Source organism: Danio rerio, chromosome 3, assembly GCF_052040795.2.
Source record: "Danio rerio strain M-AB ecotype USA chromosome 3, GRCz13ab, whole genome shotgun sequence".
In the NCBI taxonomy this organism is placed as follows: Eukaryota; Metazoa; Chordata; class Actinopteri; order Cypriniformes; family Danionidae; genus Danio; species Danio rerio.
In genome coordinates this window covers 15,915,645-15,938,125 of record NC_141023.1, presented here as the reverse complement: position 1 = coordinate 15,938,125, position 22,481 = coordinate 15,915,645, and the positions used below count along the sequence as shown (strand labels likewise).

The following is a 22,481-nucleotide window of genomic DNA, read 5'->3' as shown; positions in this document are numbered from 1 at the left end:
TTTTTCAAATAATACACGTTTGCATTCAGATCAGACCAGATCCCAACTAAAACCCGCAAACGCACTTCTTCCAGGGCCATAGTCCCACAGTAAACTAATTTTGACAAAACAGCATTGCACATGAGATTTATCAGCATACAGAAGGCTTCGTTGTGATCCTGAAACAAACAACCAGCCCTGTACCAGAATCTTTAGGCCCGTTAATTGCTGTTTATTTCCAAACGGTAGAAATCAAAAAGCTCTTTGAGCTGCTGGTTTGTTAAGGGCTCCACACACATGGAAACTTACTTCATGTTGGGAAATAAACTGCAGCAAGACACTGACACTGGGAGATGTAAACAAATGATCCATGTAAAATAAAAAAGGATCCATGTAAAATAAATTATTCTACATAAAATTTAAAAAAGGAGCAATTTCATGCCACAGCATCTTACAAAAAGGCTGTGATCAATAAATATATGTGATTTACATTTAAATATATATTTACTAACAATGTTCATTTAGTGCTGTTGCATCAACTGTAAAGTTTAACTTCTGTTTCGGCAAATCAAGTCATTCTAGATTAGGAACAGTTTGGGCAAAGTTGATTCTGGAGTGTCGGTGTCCCTACAGAGTTAAGCTCCGATGCTAACCAAACACACCTGAACATACAAATCAGTGTCTTCAAGATCACTAGAAAGCTACAGGCAGGTGTGTTTGATTAGAGTTGGAGCAAAACTATCCAGGACAGCGGCGCTTCAGGATAGGGTTTACTCATTCCTGTTCTAGATCATAAGATCTGTACTTTGTTCGCACTTCGCAGAAGAGTGAGTCTCAGTCATGTTTTTACATTTACATTCACATTTATTCATTTAGGAGATGCTTTTTAATGCAAAGCGACAAGCAAAATATAAAAAAATAAAGACAAAACCAGCATTTAAATATTTATAATTATTTTAATTTTATGCCTAATATACCGTATGTGTCAGGTGCCTGTGTTTTTGTTGTTCCTGTTTTCCCGCTGGTTTCTATGATCATGAGTTCCACCTGCTGTGTCACCCCTGTTTGTGATTTGTGTAAGATCATGTCCTGTGTATTTAAGTCATGTGCTTTGTTCATTCCAGCGTCTGGTATTATATTGTCTGCACCCCATGATTCCTGATGTTCCAGTGTTTCCAGTGAATGTTTATGTAAATAAATATGTGTTTTGATAATTCCTGCGATCCTGTGCCTTTGTGAGAGAGCGAGTTGTGACAGTATGTGTATATATCAGTACACACACACACACACACACACACACACACACACACACACACACACATACAGTTGAAGTCAGAATTATCAGTCCCCCTGAATTAATAGCCCAGCTGTTTATTTTTTCCCCGATTTCTGTTTAACGGAGAGAAGATTTTTTACAACACATTTCTAAACATAATAGTTTTAATAACTCATTTCTAATAACTGATTTATTTTATCTTTGCCATGATGACAGTAAATAATATTTGACTAGATATTTTCTAGACACTTCTATACAGCTTAAAGTGACATTTAAAGGCTTAACTAGGTATAATGTATAATTGTATAATGATGGTTTATTCTGTATACTATCAAAAAAATATATAGCTTAAAGGGGCTAATGATTTTGTCCATAAATTGGTGTTTAAAAAAATAAAAACTGCTTTTATTCTAGCCGAAATAAAACAAATACGACTTTCTCCAGATGAAAAAATATTATCAGACATACTGTGAAAATTTCTTTGCTCTGTTAATCATCATTTGGGAAAAAAAAAAAAAAACTTCAACTGTATATATATATATATATATATATATATATATATATATATATATATATATATATATATATATATATTAAGCATTGGCCGGTATAAGATTCTGACTGGATGATAACCTTGGATAAAAATATCATGGTTGCACTTTATCACGGTATTGTGATCACTGCTCTAAAATATATTCTTTTTTAAAGTCTGGATAAAAAAACTACAACTTTCTTCCCTTTTGAAAACCATATGTTTTATTTTTTGAAAGATTTTTTATATTTTGGAGCAGTAAACATGTCAGGCTAAATGATTCGAATAAATCGTTAACTTCTGCTGTCTTTATTAGTTTCAAAAACACTAATTTCTTTACAATTAAAAATGGCATATTTGAATATTTTTCTGCTGAAGACACTGTTGTCCTAAAAAACAAAATAAAAAAAATTAAATTAAAAAAATCTTACTCATACCTTAGGAACGGTATAACTCAAAATTTTGGCGGTTTTAAAACCGTGACTGTTTCAAACCACAGAATACCTTGAAAACGGTTATCGTCCCATGCCTAATATGTATTGTGTGTGACTAGGGTTGTAACAATATACCGGTATGACGGTTTACCACGATTTGAACGTGCACGATTATCATACCATGAACAATTGCATATCAACGGTTTTAACCCTTAAAGACCGAGACAGCCGCCCGCGGCTAAAAATAAGTAACGTTATTGCTCTTAAATGTTTAATAACTTTTGATCCGCTGATCCGATTCATACAATTCAAAGATTGGCATAAAGAAGAGAATCTCAGCTTTCCAGTGCTGTATCACATAACATTCGCGGACTTTCAGAGGCTCCGGAATCAGTGCGGTTACGTCATCAAAATTTGACCACGCTGATTTGACAAAGAAACGCTCGTCACTGTGTCTCCGGACAAATCAGACATGATACATCGATGCATTGTCCCTCCTCCATGCCCAGATTGGTTCAAACTCGCTATATCACAACCAATAAGCATAGGTTTCGCTTTTGTTTGTGGACTAAGGTTTTTGAACAACACGGAATGAGAGATAGGCATACATTTATGCGCGGCTAAATAAAACGCAAAAAAAAAAAAGTTTTGCATGAAATAATTCTCATACTAAGTACTTTTGCATGCACAGAAACATGACAAAACAGTGACACAGCAAAGACGAACTGCTGCTCTTGCTGTTTTCAAAAGACGCAAATGAAGATGCAGCTGTTTGTCTGCATTGCAGACAACCATATCCATATCCATAGACAACCATATCCATGCTGGCACATAAAACCTAAGGATGTTCCATATTGAATCTAGTTTCGTTATGTAACTATTTATAGTATAGTAAATATTTATATCTATTTTTTTACTGAGGATTTGCACCATGTTTATTTGGACTTTATTTGGACTTTGACATATTATTTATTATTTTCTTATTTTTATTTGTTCATTGTAAGTGGTGTTGTTTATAGTAACTAAAAATATATTATTTGGAAAAAGTCAAATTTGCTTCACTGTTCTATTATTTTGTAACATTTGTAACATACCGTATACCGCGAAACCGTCAAACCGTGGTATTGTTTTAGACGATTATCATACCGTGAAAAATTCATACCGTTACAACCCTATGTGTGACTGTGTGTGAGTGCATGCATGCGTGTGTTTAAATATATAATTCTTTTGTAAATATTTTTGTTCATGTACAGTACATAAACAACATTTTTACATATATACACACAATGCACATGATTATATTATGAAAATACAAACCTTTGTCTTGGATACGATTAATTGTTTGACAGCACTATTTGTTTATCCAGTAAATTATGTTTAATTAAGAGTCAATAATACAACAAATCCAGATGTTTACATTGATTGCCAATTCATCCATACTTTACCTTTTATTATCACATGCATTATTTGATTAATGTTAAAAGCGTTTTAATATCAATATCATTAGCCTGCTTAAGAATTTTTCCTAGATAACCCAATTAACCAAGTTAGGCTTTTAAATTGTTCTTTAAGCTGAATGCTAGTACCTTGCATAATAACTACATAATAATAAGTACATATAATATTATGTCAAAGACATAAGAAGTTAGTCATTAGAAATTAGTTATTAAAACTATTATGTTTAAATTACAAACCCCTCCATTTAAAAGCACATTCAAAATATATAATTAAGAATTTAAACATTCACAGAAGAGCTAATAATTTTGCCTTAAACCGTATGTGTAAATATACCTTCCAGCTCACTTTACGATCATTTTGGAAATTCAATGCTGTTCGCACAAATGTGCAAAAAAAGTACAAATGGCTCTGCATACATTAAATACATAGTTACCTACTATGTTATTTCACAAAGGGGGATCATCATATTTGCAGGTATTAAACGGCATTAGAATAGTTGAATCCCCTGAACTAGGCCATGACATAAGGCTATACGCGTCTACATGCAAAGAGGCCATATGGGTAAATGCAGACTGGAAACAGTCAGGTCCAGTAGTGTTTGCCCACGGTTTTGAGGAAGGGCCCAGTTCAGGGATCTACAGTATGTGCTCTCCACTGACAGAGTGGAAAAATACAGCTGTCCAGACCCCTCTATAGCAAAGAGAGAGCGAGAGAAGCAGAAAGAGGTGTGTTACTGCGTCAGAGCTGGACGCTTGACCGACAGCCTGAAAGACTTTGTGAGGTGGAAAGTTTTCAAGGTGTCCGATGCCACTGTTATGATCTTGTGACGGGGACAAAATAAACACATCTGCTGTCTATCTTTCTTCTCCATGGCCCCCTAGTTGTTAAGCACGGATAATATACTGCCATATTACACAACAGAGAGAGATAAAACGTCAAGTGAAAGTAGTGGGAAAGCGAATAGATTTTCTTTCGACTTAATTATCAATGCCAATGACCTTCCCACTCAATCTGTCATTTGATTGGCTGTTGGGAGTTCATTAATGCCACTATGCATGAGAATATATGTAGGCACTAGGCAGTGTCAACAAAGTTTCAAAATCAATTATTTCACTGCAATATTGAAATATACGGACACTCTCTCCTTTGCTCTCGCTCATCATGTGGGTCTCAGATGCTGTTTATGTTCGTGTCACCTTGAATGAAACTAGTGTACTTGCGTTTCTTATCTCGAACAAGTTCTAAAACACAACTTTATGTTTTAGAACTCCAAAACTACTACTTTCTCAAACAACTGCTGCAATGTTTTGATAAAACTAATGTTTTGTTCTTTGGGCTTACAAATCTGGGCTTTCTTGTTGGTGATTGTATAACCCCTATTTATGTTACACTTAAAAAAAACAGTTTCTAACGAGTTACAAAACCAGAATTTTTTTTAATTCACTATAAAGAAGTTTTAAGTGAACACTTCTATGAAGAATTGTGTTTAATAACATTTTACAAATAACATTTAAAATAACCTAAATAACATTTAAAAACATTTTTTCACTCTAGAAGAATCCTTTTGTGGAATAAAAGTTGCTCTGGATGTTGAAATTAGGGCTGTGCGATTTGGGGAAAATATCTTATTGTGATTTTTTTTTTTTCTTAAGAGATATTGCAATTTCGATTTGAGATTTAATTTTGTAGTCAAGCTTCAGCTCAGTACTCTGTATCATAGCTTCTTGCTGCTAAAATGCAGTGAGTGTTAGTTAAAAAAAAGAACTGAAAAGATATTAACACACTCAAGTTAAACATTTATTCAAATTTGTTTTCAAATATTCAGAAATGAAACACTCATTTATCTCTACAGCAAAAAGTAAACACAAATAAAGTGACCTTACTTTTCTGTAGACATGTTGAACTCACATTAGGGAGATAGTGTAGCTTACAATACAAACAATAATAATAATAATAATAATAATAATAATACAGAACACTCAGCAAACATGAATGAAACAACTCTGAAATTGTACTTTGTTGTTGTTTCCTACTAGATTGAGTGTCACTGGCAATACTTTTTTTAGTTGACTTTTTAGCAAGACGCTCCTCATATAGCTGCCTATGGTGCTTTTTTAGGTGCTGGTTGTTGTAGTTCCTCTTGCTGTGGCAGCTGTGACTTTGAAATCAAAATGTTCCCAGCTTCCCATATTACCGATGTCCTGCTTTTCTTTGATATTAATTTGTCTATTAATGCTTCTGAGGCAAATGTCATCATCCCACTCGTCCGCACTTTCCTGTTTGTTTATTTGTTTTTTATTGTGGACGTTTCGCATAGTTCGGTTGCAAAATTCTGATTGGGTGGAACAAAATTGTGCTTTTTTAATTGGATAGTTAGAATATCACACATAGACAGCAGTCACGCCTTAGCTCTGGGAGGGGAAATTATATAATAAATATATATCCGCTTGTTAAGTGTGACGTCACGCGAAGCGGCTTCCGGGTCCAAGCGCTCTATTCAATCGAATGGGGAGACTCACGAAATGGTAATAATAAATGTTTACAAAGCTATTTAATGCTTTTGAAAATCACGATCGGAGTATATATGTCCATGCCTAATATCCGATGGCCAGAAAGTCATAAATTTTTTTATAAATTGTTAAATTTTTGGTATTTGTTATGCAGCAAGCCCAGAGATTGTTGTGTACACAATGACTTTATATTTAAATGAATGGTGGCTTGGACCCGGAAACAGTATTAGATACGTCACAAACACGTCACCACTTAACAAGCGGATATATTTCATATCGCAGCCTCTTGTGATTAGCTAATCGCAATGTTTTAAATCGCGATTGCAATTCGATTAATCGCATAGCCCTAGTTGAAATCATAAATGACAATAAAGAACCTTTGTTTAAAAAGTATATATTAGGGCTGTACAATAGAGTATATCGCTTGAGCATCGATATGGCAATGTGCGCATCTGCAATAGTCACAATATAAAAATAAGGCAATGTTAAGTCTGACTTATAGTTGACCAGGAGCCTCAGAACACGTGGTTTTAAGGCCTGTGACTGAACATTTCTAGAGAGTTTAGAACATTTGAGTACAAAAAATTATGATATACGGAGGTTTATTTCATATTATTACTTATACAGAATTAATACGATTTATGCAACAAAATTTTTTTTTCCTATTTAGAATTTCAACATCTACAAGATTATTTTACTTACCACATTATCGGGTAATTTAGCTAGTTTTATGGATAATAACTATCAATTTCTTCAAGACAAAGTAAAGGAAGAGCTTTTTTTGCATTGTGATTATTCCATTTTTTGTACCTTAATATTGTTAGACAAATTCATTGAGAACTTATGTTTATGCTTGTGTATACACAGTTTATGATGGATGGATGGATGGATGGATAGATTTAGTTCAGTCTGCTGCTAATAATATTTAAGATGTCTAAATATAATGCATTGTTACTGATGTTTATAGTAATATACCTGTGCATACACTTGTCAATTTGTATATTTGCATTCACTACTTACTTCTATTTTTAAAATATATTTATTGTCTGCCTTTTTTGTCCTGTCTCTTTAGTTCTGTTGCACTGTAGAAGCTCTGTCACGAAAACAAATTCCTTGTATGTATGTCTATACCTGGCAAAAAAAGCTCTTTCTTATTTTGATTCTGATTGTTACTGAAACTATCAAACTATTAAGTTTCATTTAGTATTTATTTAAGATTCGTTTTTTTCTCATATGTGTGGTGATTGTAGTGTCTTATAAACACATTTCAACTTGACTTATCTGACGGTGTAGCAAGCTCAAATTCTCTAGGCATTCATACTAAACTATTAAAAAATGCTGTATTTTTAGCTGAAATATTCTGCAACATCACCAGCTAGGTGCAAATTTGGCATCTGGCACTATTTTAGGAACATGCCATTCTAAGCAACTATGAAAATAGCATATCACCCACCACCAGTATATTTACATCCATTCATACAAGCTCTAAACAAACTGTAAACGCTGACTAAATTAAACAAATGTGATCAGATAAACAGAAACGTGTGTATGGACATAATCGAGTGAATGTATTAAGCACCAAATCCAATAGCCCGGTCAAAATTGAGATTCTGCAAATGCATATACAATTAGAATAAAGATGATTTTATATTTGCACATTCATAGGCTACTTTCTCCTTTAAATTACACTCTGACACCATTTGTGATAAAATATTCAAATCAAGTTTAAAATTGTCTAAATATTATTCTTTATGATGCACAAGCTTTGTTTTTTACAGTCATGCCTTTGTTGATTTTATATGCAGTACTGTAATAGGACTGTGAAATTTGGGGAAAGTATCTAATTGCGTTTTTTTAGTTTATTTTATTTATTTATTTATTTATTTATTTTTGACAGATATTGCTATTGCAATTTGATTTACAATTTAATTCAAGCTTCAAGCTGATTTTAATTTTAATTCAAGCTTCAGCTCTATAATCGTTAAGCCTTGGCAACAATTCTGCGACTGCTCTTAAAATGACCTGTTTTTGTTCGATTTCTGGGACTTTAAAACCAAAATATTCCCATATTACAAATGCTGTTTTTCCTTTTATCTTAATCCATCTATTAACGCTTCTGAAGCAGCAGACGCCATCACCCTACTTGTCAGGGCAGAACGAAAGTGTGCTCACTCAATTGGCTGGTTATAAAGCCCCGGTCAAATCACATGATTTCCGCATGATTTCCTTGACATAAGGTATCGCGGGGAGTCGTAAACAACAAATGGACGTCGTGACACAAGATTAAATCGTTTCTTCTCGTGTAATGTGGCATAGTTCACGACAATCGATACCATGTTTGCGATGCCTCATGACACCATAGCAGAAAGCATGTTTAATTTTCTGAAGCATAGCAGATTGATTTTGAAGCCCTCACCTGAGATGTTATTTGTTATTCTTGTTTTTATATATACATTTTATATTGCAGCCTCTTGCTTTTATCTAATCGCAGCCTTTCAAATTCATTCATTTATTTTCTTTTCAGCTTAGTCCCTTTATTAATCCGTGGTTGCCACAGCGGAATGAACCGCCAACTTATACAGCACATGTTTTTACGCAGAGGATGCTCTTCCAGCCACAACCCATCACTGGGAAACATCCATACACACCCATTCACACTCGTGAATACACTACGGACACAGGTGATCTTTGGACTGTGGGGGAAACCGGAGCACCCGGAGGAAACCCACGCAAATGCAGGAAGAACATGCAAACTCCAACTGACCCCGTGGGGGCTCGAACCAGCGACCTTCTTGCTGTGAGGCGACAGCACTACCTACTGCACCACTGCGTTGCGCATTTCAAATTGCGATTGCGATTCTTCACCAATTAAACTCTGACACCATTTGAGATGAAAGATTCAAATCAATTTCTAAATATTATTCTCTATTCATTTAAGTGTTAGCAGTGTCACTGATATACTGAAAATATGGATTCAGTACTGTATATAAAATCAGCAAAGGCATAACTGTAAAAATCAAAAGTTGTGCATTATAGAGAATAATATTTAGACAATTTTAGAGGTGATTTGAATATTTTATCTCAAACAGTGTGAGAGTTTCATTCATTTAAGTGTTTACAGGGTATCCAGTATACTGAAAATATGGATTCAGTATATAAAATCAGCAAAGGCATAACTGTAAAAAAACAAAGCTTGTGCACCATAGAGAATAATATTTTAAGCAATTTTAGAATTGATTTGAATATTTTATCTCAAATAGTGTCAGAGTTTAATTGAATTTTACTGTTTTTTACATTAAAAGTGATTTAAAAAATATTCTAAAATAAATTGCTAATTCCAAAAAAACAGTGTCTTGTGCAATAGGCAGGATGTTTTCCTAAACATTCTGGTACTGGTTCTATAATTTCATATGGTTGAATTGTTTAACTCATTCGTATGGTTAATTTTTGTAATCGAGAAATGAAGCCTTGTGCAACATAAAGGGCACACATTTATGTCTGTCTGACATATTTTTGGCTCAAACTATAACAGGAGCAAGAAATTTAATTGGTTTGAAACCGAATGTATAAAGTATGTCAAACGTAAATCTAACTTTAACTTTACCGCGGTTAAAAAAATAATCATGTCATAAGTTGTCACTAAACGAATGTGCGAATACACAAGCAACCTCAATTTGCAAATAATGTGCTAGTTAGTTTTTGCGTTTTGGATACAAACTATTTGAAAAACTATTAAAACCTCACATTTGCATTGCATTGAAAAGAAACGTACTTTAAAAGTTTACAGTCACGATCACTGAGAAGAAAACTTGCAGCGACAAAGTTCTCCGACTCTTACCTCGCAGCTGGTTTCAGAGGGAGATTCACTGTGGTCGTTTTTGTTTTGTTTAAACTGCTAATCTTCGACTGGCAGACTCAGTGTTATCGATTCGGCTTATAATCCAGTCGTTCAATCCCCCTTGCAATATTTTACCCTTCTCTTCGACACCGCCACGTTGGAGGAGGACCCCGAATGTACAACTTTGGAAAGGCAAATGTAAGACCAGGGCTGTCATTGGAGAACAACTCGTGGGCTTTTTCACCTCTGCTGTAATGGGACCCTCCCCCTTCTTGACAGCTCTTTGTGTCACATTACAGCCCACTCATCACACTGGTTCCTTTTATAAAGTCATTTATTGCGTGTATAAAGCGTCCGAAGCTATATTATGTCACACTTGGAGCGACGTTGAACTGTAAATCAGTTTAGTAGTACTTGGCAATGCATGACTGCTAAGCTCCGCCCTCCGCCACGCCTCTTGTTTATATTTCGAGAAAGCACACTGCTATTCACGTGCATACATAGTTTCAATTGGATGTGGCTAACAATAGGATGCTAAGATGCTATTCTCTTGAATGCTACGAGTTAAGGGCATATAGTTCCTGAGAGTAGTTCTGCTCGTCGTGCACTTTTTGTGAGCATGCTGACATGTTATGTAACATTTCTCATTCAGCCAAGAAGGAAAACTGCCCTTTCTTGACACACGAGGGTGCCATCGCTTTATCGAAGCTTTCTGATATTAATAGATTTAACGTCATAATATTCATGAGTAGGTTTCTATCCTGCTTATTTTTGCTGAATATCATTGAAATGGGTTAGAGGTATACGGATGATGGACATTATTGTGTGCAATTTGGGATAGAAGAGGTCACCACAACAGAATGAACTAACAACTTATCTAGCATATGTTATATCTTCACAGAAGTGTTGTTCAGCCACTAAAATCTTTCAATAAAAGATTGATAAGACTATTTTCAGTTCCATTAGGGACCTTTTACAGTATTGATGATGTAGATTTTAATTAGTTTAACAACAAAACACAAGTAAATAGCGCTATTCCGCCTAGTCTCTCCTTATATTGTTTACTATGCAACTCTGATATTCACTCTGAAATAGCATGTCAGTTTGGCTTGCTCGCCGCAGGACAAGCACTAGTCGCTTTTAACCAATGACTGTAAAAAATATGGACGACGCGACAGCCCTTTTCCCCATTGAACGCCTTGAGGGCAAAACGCCTGCTTGACGGGCACAAACTGTCGCAAAAGACTGCTGAAATTGGAGCCAGACATGCGCAGAAGGATTGTCTGATGGAGCCAGAGGAGGAGCCGCGAAAATGAGCAGAGTCGAGCTTCCAATCAAACGCTTTATGTAAAATCAACTACGCCCCCCGAACTTCTCAGCATGCGTTTGCTGTCATATCAACACAAATGGATGTAATAACGTTAACAAATATGAGGGTTTTATATATTCAATCGCGCCAGCTCCAGGCCGCAGCGCATAAAGCCAGATTTATACTTCTGCGTCAAACACCGGCGTATGCTACGGCGCTGACGCATAGCCCTTCGCCGTGGCCATCGCCGTCACTGACGTGCACCTCTCAAAAAATGTAACTACACGTCGCAACGACGCGTAGCGCAAGCTCTGTGATTGGTCGGTTTGGTAGCGCTGACGAGTCTGGGCGGGACCGAGAGGCGCGCGAATGGCGCGACGCCGCGCGAGCGATTGTTTACAAGTGTGGAGTCCCGTGAAGGAGCTCCGGATGGAAAGTTTTGTTTTGTGTTTACCTCATAGTTAAAGTTGTTGCACGTCCGCCGGTTCCTGCCTCAAAATGAGCGAGTTTGAGCCACTTGTACATCCCGGAAGTGTTCAGGAAATGCAAAAAAGTAGCGAAGAAACTCGACACAGAGGAACATTTACACATCACTGCCAACTAGCGTTTCGGAAGTGTTAATGCATACCGGCAGAGACAGCGCGCAGAAGTATAAATGCACAGCCACGCGCGTTGCCTGCGCCGTGGGTTACGCCGGTCACCTGACGCAGAAGTATAAATCAGGCTTAACTTACTCGCGGCGTCGCGGGCTGATTCCGGCTCGCATGCGGCAGCGCCTCCTCGCTCGGCCGCCGCATCTGGCTCGATTGACTCGGACTGGAATCGGGCAGTGAGTCCAGGCATCCGGAGTAGGTCCAGCACAGGTAACATTAGTCAGTCTGAGCTCTAAAGGCTGATTTATACTTCTGCGTCAAACACCAGCGTATGCTACGGCGCTGACGCATAGCCCATCGCCGTTGCCGTCGCCGTCACTGACGTGCACCTCTCAAAAATTGTAACTACACGTCGCAACAACGCGTAGCGCAAGCTCTGTGATTGGTCGGCTTGCTAGCGCCGACGAGTCTGGGCGGGACCGAGAGCCGCGCGAATGGCGCGAGCGATTGTTTACAAGTGTGGAGTCCCGTGAAGGAGCTCCGGATGAAAAGTTTTGTTCTGTGTTTACCTCATAGTTAAAGTTGTTGCACGTCCGCCGGTTCCTGCCTCAAAATGAGCGAGTTTGAGTCACTTGTACATCCAGGAAGTGTTCAGAATAGCAAAACAGAAGCGAAGAAACTCGACACAGAGATTACAGGCTATCTTTAAAGGATGTGATTTGCACTTTTTCACACACAAAAAGAACATTCGAGTATGTTGTTAACTTCTACATTTTACAAGGTAAATATTTTATACATAAACAGAAATTTGCGAAATGTGTACCAAAATGTAATATTTTTTTATTAGAAATGGAAAATCTGAAAAAGTCTCTAATGCAAATTAAAAACAAAAAGAATGATTTAATGTTAGTTTTCATGAAGGAATTTTTTTCTAGTTCTGATCCCCCGCTGTAGTCGATGAGTGTATCCTAAGTTATTATTTTAGTTTATATGTATAGAAGTATTTTGTAATATTTGTTTTTTTTTTTTTATCTTATTTATTAATTTTTTATTTATTTTTTTTCCTTTGCAATTTTGTATACTTTTTTTTTTCTCCTGTTATATATTACTTCATTAATTTTGATTCTTGTAATTATAGTAATGTTTATGGATATAATATATATCTCAATTGTTGTATTTTTACTTTATGTAATGTTTCAAAACTATAATAAAAAAAAAAAAAAAAAAAAAAAACTCGACACAGAGGAACATTTACACCGCACTGCCCACTAGCGTTTCGGAAGTGTTAATGCAGACCAACGGAGACAGCGCGCAGAAGTATAAATGCACAGCCACGCGCGTTGCCTGCGCCGTGAGTTGCGCCGGTCACTTGACGCAGAAGTATAAACCAGGCTTAAGAGATAAGTCTCCGGCAGGCGAGAATCTAGCCGGAACTGTGTTTTGCTATCTGGGTGGCTAGGCGTGTATCAGCAAACTAATAAAGCCCGAAAAAAGCCCTGAACTTAGCGAATAAACAGTGTTCCACCAGGATCATGTATGTCAGAAAATATAGTTTACTGCTGAACTCATTTTGTCATGGTAAAATAACACAGAAATCGAATAATAACATTTCAGTCTACTTCAGTCTCCTGCCGAAGCTCAGATGCGCTGCTTTGAGAAACTGTCAATCACAGCTGTCAATCACGATGACACGCCCAGCATTAAATTACTGCTAAAAACAAACTGTTTACAAAAATGAAGATCTGCACCTATTTCAGCACAATAACCAGTGCCTTAATCGACCAGAACTATCTTTCGGGACATTTTATTGCAAGTGTAATTTTTTTTTTATTTGGGCTCAAGTCTCCTTCATTAACACGGAGGAGGCGGGCTTTATGACTTGTACTGCAGCCAGCCCCCAGGGGGCGATCTAACGGCCGAAACCTTCACTCAAACGTAGGCTTGCGGCACACTTGCTTTTAACACATAAGAGAGGGTTCTTATGCTGTGCTCGTATTTAAGGAGGTGTGGCACTAGACGACAGGGGAGGGACTGTGATTCAGAGATTTATGCTAAGCTGTTAGCTTTGTAAAAGATCACCTACTGCACCTTTAAGGGTGCTTTCACACTTGGTTCATTTGCCTGGACCGTACTCAAGTTCGATTGTCTCCCCGTCACCTCATTGGTTGGTTTGTGTCCATACTGTCTTTTCCTTCTGAACCCGGGTACGCTTGCGTCATCGAGCTGCTGTTTTGTTTACGGCCGTTGCTAGGTGACGGTCACGAAAGCAAGCGCCGAAATGGAAATACTTTCGCACATAAGTCATTCCACTTTAACTAAAGCTGTTGGTTTTGGACATACAGAAAGCAATCAGCCGCAAACATATTATAAACATTCAGAACATCCCACAGTGTCTGCAGAAGCTGTTTTTGGAGGAGACAAGCAGACATCACTGTGTTTGCCCTGGCTCAGTCCCGCGCGTGTCACCAAGGTACGAAACGTGACACACACACACAAACACACACACACACACACACACACACACACACACACACACACACACACACACTAACGGGATTGGCGGTTGGCGGCTCACTTCCGTGATTTGGTACATTGCATTCAAATCAAAAGTGAATCGTACCAGAGTTGGCATGAACCGTACCCCAAACCACCTCTTTCAGGCGGACTCGGGTACGGTTCACGGGTGTGCACCCGAGTTCAGAAGACACGTTCACACTAGCTAAACGTAAAGAACTATGACGTCAAACGAACCTGGATGCGGACCAAAAGTGCTAGTGTGAAAGCACCTAAAGTTTAAATTCAATATCTGTTTGTAAAATATTTGAGGGGAAGTTGTAGAATTGTTTGCAGTGCGATTAGGATTGTGTATCACATTTTTATTAAGTAGTTTTGTGATAATCTGGCCTGCGAAAATTCATATCAGGAGTCTGACTGACTGACTGGGATAAATTCATAGAGCACGCAGAAAGATGCAGGTTTGTTGAAAACGAAGATGAAGAAGGGTAAGTTTTTCTTTATTTGTTTAATACAGTATATGATTTTCTTACAGTTTACAGTTACCACATTTTTGCTACGATAAAGCCATTTACCATTACCTTCAAGTGATTCTAGACTGTTATGAATTTCTTTCTTCTGTACACAAAACAAGATATTCTGAAGAATGTTGGAAACGAGCAACCCCGGACCTCCATGGTAGGAACAAAAATTCTCAGTTTGCTAATGCCAATTGATTAAGCAGTTATGCAAATTCATATTTTATTGCCAACAAACCCAATATAGTGCTTCGAGAATGAGTCAAATCCTTAAGAAAAAATTAACCATGGGTTGCCACAAGATGTTTTATCGTTGTTTTTTTCCAGTTTATGAGTAAAATAATATTTGTTGGGAATATGATTTGAGGATAGTCTGCATAAATTAAACACACCCATATCAAAAGATATGTTTGTTTAAATCATAGCCAGATAATAATATGAGGGTTGCAAGTCTGTGCAGATTGTTGAATGTCATCATTTTCAAGTTATGTTTATTGCATAAAACCCCACAGCAAAATCTTGAGTCAACCCACAGTGAATTTTTACTCCATGTTTTGACGTCTTCCCAGAATAACTCCATTACAAATCTTTAAGCTTACAAATGCAAGCAATAAAGTTGGAGTTCTTAAGAAAAAAGGCAGAATTGCAAGATGTAAACTGAGAATTCTGACCTTTGTTCTTGGAATTTTGATTAATCAGCATTTCCATTCCAGAAAGGCAGATCCATGCACAGCGGAAATGCTGGTACATTAAGTATCATGTTAACTTAGTTCACAGTTTCTGGTGCTTTGCTAGGCAATGCATTGAAAGCAGTTGCCAGAATTTATATTAATATTAAAACGACACAACCACTGCACACCATAGATTATGTAAAATAAGATAATATCTCTCTAATTGCATCGACCGATGAATCAAGCATGCTACTTTACAAAAAGAACAATGTGAGTTAAAGACTGAAGTAGGAGACTTTTTAACCCTCACTGAAAAAGCAAATATTTATTGAATTTCAAATTTCTTTTAAAGGGGTGGTCCACTACAATATCATATTCTAAAGTTTAGTGGATGCATAATGTAGCTGTGAGAACATAAACAACTTGTCTGAATGTAAGATGCTCAAAGAATGCACAGCTAAGCGCGTTGCATGTGCCGTGGGTCACACCGATCACTTGACGCAGAAGTATAAACAAGCCTTTAGTTTAGCAAAGCCTACAGCGAACGAAGTCTGGGGACTACAAAAAAATACATCTGGGTTAATGAGATCACAAACGCATCAGGTTACACACATTTACCACACGCACATACACCCTGCGCAGCAAAGGGGCGGGGCCAGAGGTGGTGTAATGTTAGAGCAGAGAAAGCTAAAATGGCGTCCAAACGCTGCTATTTCCACAAAGCTACTTCTGTTTCTCTATTTGGGCTTCCAAGGACACAGCACAAAGAGAGAAGTGCTTACACAAAGTGCTTCAGCAGCGCTGCAGTGACTCACTATGCCAGGGGTCACCAATCTCGGTTCTGGAGGGCCGGTGTCCTTGCAGGGTTTAGCTCCAATTGCCTCAACACACCTGCCTGGATGTTTCAAGTATACCTAGTGTAGCGAGGCAGAGGGAAAACAGCAACACAGTTGGATAAGTTTACAGACAAGTCCCCGGAGGGTGCTTTATTTACAAAGTGTGAGGTGTGAAAACGGTGCTCTTCTTTGAGGTGAGGTGCTCTGGTGCTCCGGGAAGTAGGTGAAGGACAGTGAGTAGTCGGGTGTAGGATCGTCACGAGCTGGAGTCTGCTGTGGAGAGACAGAGAGACAAGCATTAGCACAGGGAGTCATAGGGTGAATAAAGCTCTCCTTCTCCTGGCGTGGGCTTGGCTTATATGCCTCTCTGCTTGATGACGTCCAGCTGTGAGCGATCCTGTGTTGATGATGGTCCAGCTGGGTTGAATTAGCGACCAGGGCGACGTGGCATGTGTGCGCTCGTTACATTCCCCCCCCCTTAGCGTTGTCCTGGTCCTGGGATTCCTGCGGAGGAAAGGTAGAGTATTGAGAGGGGGGGTAGAATGTCTTGACAGACCTGCCCATCCTGACCAGAGCCTTGAGAGCCCGTCGGCGTTTCCGTGGGAGGCCCCGGCTCGATGTTGCACTGTGAAGTTAAAAATCCTGGAGCGACAGGAACCACCTGGTGACTCGAGCGTTGTTGTTTTTAGCTGTAGCCATCCACTGTAATGGAGGGTGGTCGGTCACCAGGGTAAATCTTCTTCCAAGGAGATAATATCTGAGCTCCAGGATTGCCCACTTAATCGCCAGGGCCTCCTTTTCCACTGTTGCGTACCGGGTCTCTGCAGGGGTAAGCTTCCGACTCACCTACATGATGGGGTGTTCTTCATCGCCGTGGACCTGGGAGAGGACAGCGCCCAGGCCCGAGTCGGAAGCATCTGTTTGTAGAATGAAGGGGCAGCCGAAGTCAGGTGAGTGCAGTACCGGTGAGGATGTGAGGGCCGTCTTCAGGGCTCGGAACGCGTCATCCGCTTCTCTGTTCCATTGTATCCTCTCCGGGTGCCCCTTTCTGGTCAGGTCTGTCAGAGGGCTGGCTATGGATGAGAAATTAGGAATAAAACATCTATAGTAGCCTGCTAACCCCAGAAATGCATGTACCTGGGTCTTTGTGGTGGGTTGTGGAGTTTCTTGTAGTGCTTTGATCTTGTTCTGTTGTGGCTGTATGAGACCTCTACCAATGTGGAATCCGAGGTACTTGGCTTCTGCTAGACCCAGGTGGCATTTCTTGGGATTAGCTGTGAGCCCAGCCCTACGAAGATCAAGGAGCACCCTCCGTAACCGGGATAGATGTTCCTCCCATGACTCGGAGTGGACGATCAGGTCGTCGAGGTATGCTGCTGCATACGGCTGGTGGGGCCTCAGCAGGATGTCCATCATTCGCTGGAATGTGGCTGGGGCCCCGTGGAGCCTGAAGGGAAGAACCCGGTATTGCCAGTGCCCACCGGGAGTGGAGAAGGCGGTTTTCTCCTTGGCGCTTTCACTTAGTGGTAATTGCCAGTAGCCTTTGGTGAGGTCGATCGTGGATATGAATCGGGCTCCACCCAGCCGATCCAGCAGCTCGTCCACCCGAGGCATGGGGTACCCGTCAAACTTAGATATTTTGTTTAGCTTCCTGAAGTCGTTGCAGAAGCGGAGGGTGCCGTCGGGTTTGGGGACCATCACTATGGGGCTGGACCACGGGCTACGAGATGGTTCGATGATTCCTAATTTCCTCATCTTTTGGATCTCTTCGTTGATAGCCAGCCGGCGAGCTTCTGGTACTCGATAAGGCCTCTGCCGGACGATGGTGCCAGGTGGGGTGATGATGTCGTGTTGGATAATGGTGGTTCGGCCCGGTTTCTCTGAGAACACATCCTTGAACTGACCGACCAAGGCTTGCAGCTCCGCCTTCTGATTCGGTGAGAGTTGCTCACCTATATGGACAACGGGAGAAGTTTCTTCTGAGAAGGCAACTAGATGACCTGGAGCTGCAACCCATTTCTTCATCAAGTTGATGTGATATAGTTGTTCCTCTCTTCTTCGTCCCGGCTGACGGACTCGATAGTTTACCGGCCCTACCCTTTCTACCACTGTATATGGCCCCTTCCAAGATGCCAAAAACTTTGATGTAGTGGTAGGTATGAAGATCATTACCTTGTCCCCTGGGTGGAACTCTCTGGGTTGGGCGGGCCGGTTATATAAGCTCTGTTGGGCGCGCTGGGCTTCGGTCAGATGTTGCTTGACGATGGGCATGACTTTTTCAATTCGTCCTCTCATGTCCCGTACGTGCTCAATTACCGACCGTTGTGGGGCTGATTCCTGCTCCCACGCTTGACGAGCCACGTCCAATAGTCCCCGTGGTTGACGGCCGAACAGCAATTCGAAGGGAGTGAAACCTGTGGATGCTTGGGGAACTTCTTTGATCCCAAATAGCACGTACGGGATCATGAGGTCCCAGTTGCGCCCATCCTCTGCCACCACCCTACGGAGCATCTGCTTCAGTGTCTTGTTGAATCGCTCTACCAGGCCATCAGTCTGTGGATGATAAACAGATGTTTTTATTTGCTTTACCTTTAGGAGGCGGCAGAGGTCTGCCATCAACCGGGACATGAATGGGGTGCCCTGGTCGGTCAGTATCTCCGCTGGTATTCCTACTCGGCTGCATAATAAAAACAGCTCCTTTGCGATCGCCGATGATGTCGCTTTCCTCAGGGGAATCGCTTCCGGATATCTGGTGGCGTAGTCGAGGATGACAAGGATGTGCTCATGTCCCCGGGCCGACTTCGGCAAAGGCCCTATCAAGTCCATGCCAATGCGGTTGAAGGGCACCTCGATGATGGGTAACGGTATCAGAGGGCTGGGGGTGGTCGTTGGGGAGACGTTCTTTGGCAGATGTCGCATGCCTGACAATACCTTTTAACTTCTCCATCCAACCCGGGCCAGTGGAACCGATCTCTGATTCTTTTAATCGTGTTGGCCGCTCCTAGATGTCCTGCCATCGGGTGAGTATGTGCCAGCTCCAGAACCGTCTCCCTCTTGGTCCTCGGGACAACCAATAGTGTCTTCCTTTCCCCCCGCCTCTCTGCGACACAGTATAGCAGACCAATTTGTACAATAAAATGTGGGAGGGGGTGAGGGCTGGGAAACCGTTCGTTACCGTCAATGATCCTGACTTGTGGCCAGCAGTGTTTCAATGTTTCGTCTTCACGTTGTGCCCTTCCGAAATCGCCACCTGCAGTTATCTGTTGGAATAGATCAAAGTAAAGGTTAGCCGATGATGACTCACCCCCTCTGTCGCTCTCGGTGGCCATCAGCGCTGGTTGGCGGTCCCGCTGAGCCCGTCCTTTGTTGTTTCTCTTCGGACGAGCCGATCGAGCCTGATGGTGGGTGAGGAGATCATCGAACCCCGGCCAGTCTCTGCCCAGAAGGAGGGGTACGGGAAGATCCGGAACCACTCCTACTTCGATGCGCCAGCTGCCCGACTACGTCGCGATGGTCACTCTCTGAGAGGGTACGTGGCGGGTATCCCCATGCACACACGTAATTGGGATTCGGCTTTTTCCTTCATGATGGGTCTTTAATGTTTTTGGATGAACTAAGGTTATGGCGCTTCCTGTGTCCAACGTGGCTGTTTGCGTTTTCCCGTCTAAGCACACTCTTCGGGTGGGAGCTTCGGGAGGGACGTTGCGATGTACCACGCACCCTGCCGTCCAGGCCGGGGTTGAGTGTGATGTGGGCTCTGTGGGCATCGGCTCGTCGACTGGGCTGGGGACCGCCGGTCTGCTGCCTGGTCGTGCTGTGCCCTCCACCGGTCGCCATGGCGCATTTACCCTCCGGGGTGGCAGAGCCGCTCTCTCCCCAGTCTCCCGGGCCACGTGGGCTTCCGCCAGCTCCACCGCCTCCACCAAGGCGGCCAGCGAGTCGGGATTCCTCATGCTGGTAAGTGTGCGGAGCCGTCTGGGTAACGCTCTCATCATCTTCTCAATCACCACTTTCTCAGCGACCTGGACCGCGGTAGGATCTCCTCCCAACAACCATAATCGCCCCAATCGAGATAAGTTAGCTGCTTGGGTACGTACCGGCTGCTTTTCGTCGTATGACCACTGAGAGAACTGTTGTGCTGCGCTTATGTTGGAGAGTCCCATTCTGGCGAGTATCTCCTTCTTCAATGCTTTATAGTCATAATTTTTCGGTGTCTCCAATGCAAAATATGCTCGTTGAGCTTCTCCAGTTAAAAATGGTGCCAACATCCTCGCCCAACTTTCCTTCGGCCATCTCTCTCTTTCAGCAATTACTTCGAAAGTGTGAAGGTAAGCATCTATATCGTCCAGGTCGCTGAGTTTAGTGATAAAACGGTGAGCGCTCACCTCAGGGAACTGGCTAGACCCGGCCGCTTGGCGGAGCTGTTGTTCCATTCGGTCTTGTCTGGCGGTGAGCTGTTCAGTTATCACTTGTTGTCTTCTTGAAATTTCCGCTAGATGGCGTGCTACTTCTTCGATTGACATGACTCAGGAGAGGATGACAGCCGAGCAAGAGAGCGTGAGTGAGAGAGAGAGAGCGGATGCCTGTCTGTAAACACAAGAAACAAGAAAAAAATTCAGCGATTATTTCTCCTTACTGGTAAAGTGCTGTTTTCTGAAATTTTTCCCTCTGATATAGCGCGCATTCTCCACCAGTTGTAGTGAGGCAGAGGGAAAACAGCAACACAGTTGGATAAGTTTACAGACAAGTCCCCGGAGGGTGCTTTATTTACAAAGTGTGAGGTGTGAAAACGGTGCTCTTCTTTGAGGTGAGGTGCTCTGGTGCTCCGGGAAGTAGGTGAAGGACAGTGAGTAGTCGGGTGTAGGATCGTCACGAACTGGAGTCTGCTGTGGAGAGACAGAGAGACAAGCATTAGCACAGGGAGTCATAGGGTGAATGAAGCTCTCCTTCTCCTGGCGTGGGCTTGGCTTATATGCCTCTCTGCTTGATGACATCCAGCTGTGAGCGATCCTGTGTTGATGATGGTCCAGCTGGGTTGAATTAGCGACCAGGGCGACGTGGCATGTGTACGCTCGTTACACTAGTAAGACATTTGTTAGCTTGTTAAGGTGTGTTTGATTAGGGTTGGAGCTAAAATCTGCAGGACACCGGCCCTCCAGAACAAGTTTGGTGACCTCTGCTCTATGCGGACGCTTTCTCTGCGTTCTACATCTCAAATAAGGAACTCACAAAAGATATGAGAATGTTTCATATTACTTACACATGCTTATTCCGAATATATGCGAAAGACACTTGTCAGATTTTATTTTAGAGAGCAGGCGTGAGGTTAAGCTGTGCTCTCTGTGTCATTTTCCGTCTGATTCAGGCACAAACTGATACGGCTAATAGCTACTCTGCCTGAGTGTTTCCACAGCGCTAAAGAGTATACTATTTGAGGCGTGACGCTTTTCCTGGTGACGTGGAGTCGATCCGCGAATCACAGCACATTATATTAACTGACCAAGCAGAGGAACTAGGAAATGAAATATGACGTTGTTTTTCATGTTAGCAGAGTAGCTGAAAATAATCAAGATATTAAGTAAGATATATAAAAAATAACATGATTTTTTTTTTTTTTACAAACTAAGCATGAGCACACATTGCTTTGCATCTTTTAAAGACAACCAAGCCTTAAAATTACACTCTGGTACCTTTAAGGTAAGTGGTTGCAAACGATTTATATGGGCTGAATTAAAAAAAAAAACTAATTAAATTTAGTAAAGTTCAACTTAATTTGTTTCTTTAAATTAAACCCATATAAATTGTTGGCAACCACTATACCTTAAAAAGATATAGTAAATGCAATAAATAGTTTTTCTTTTTTTTCAGTGCTCCTGGTGTTTTGGAAGTCTGTATACACAATTTGCCATTTGACCCGCCTTCACTAAACCTCTAAAATAAATCAGCTAAATTTTATTGCAACCCATTAAAACTATTCTTGCATGATGACAACATTATTTTCATCACAACCTCT

General features: G+C 40.8%; 1 protein-coding gene and 1 long non-coding RNA gene across 15 annotated transcripts in view; one reads left to right on the top strand and one right to left on the bottom strand.

Moving 5' to 3' along the window:
- Nucleotides 1–1,201, top strand: part of LOC137490516 (uncharacterized) — a 104,621-nt gene extending 103,420 nt beyond the window's left edge. For 2 of the 7 annotated variants that reach the window (XR_015480545.1, XR_015480549.1), the window contains exon 17: nt 1,104–1,200. This is a non-coding gene — a long non-coding RNA (uncharacterized LOC137490516). Of the gene's footprint in view, nt 1–74 lie in introns of all 7 variants that reach the window. The other 5 variants (XR_015941963.1, XR_015480546.1, XR_015480543.1 and 2 more) reach the window with 4 other exon arrangements.
- The window catches only part of slc6a16a (solute carrier family 6 member 16a), a 44,229-nt gene extending 32,022 nt beyond the window's left edge, over nt 1–12,207 (bottom strand). For 6 of the 8 annotated variants that reach the window (XR_015480539.1, XR_015480538.1, XM_087244132.1 and 3 more), the window contains exon 1: nt 10,028–10,242. Coding sequence is in view for 1 of the 8 variants with exons in the window: in XM_087244130.1 (XP_087100256.1) it covers nt 12,071–12,133 (63 nt within the window). In the remaining 7 variants the exon portion in view is untranslated. Of the gene's footprint in view, nt 1–10,027; nt 10,243–11,790 lie in introns of those variants that run through there. The other 2 variants (XM_087244133.1, XM_087244130.1) reach the window with 2 other exon arrangements.
- Between the last annotated feature and the right edge of the window lie 10,274 nt (nt 12,208–22,481).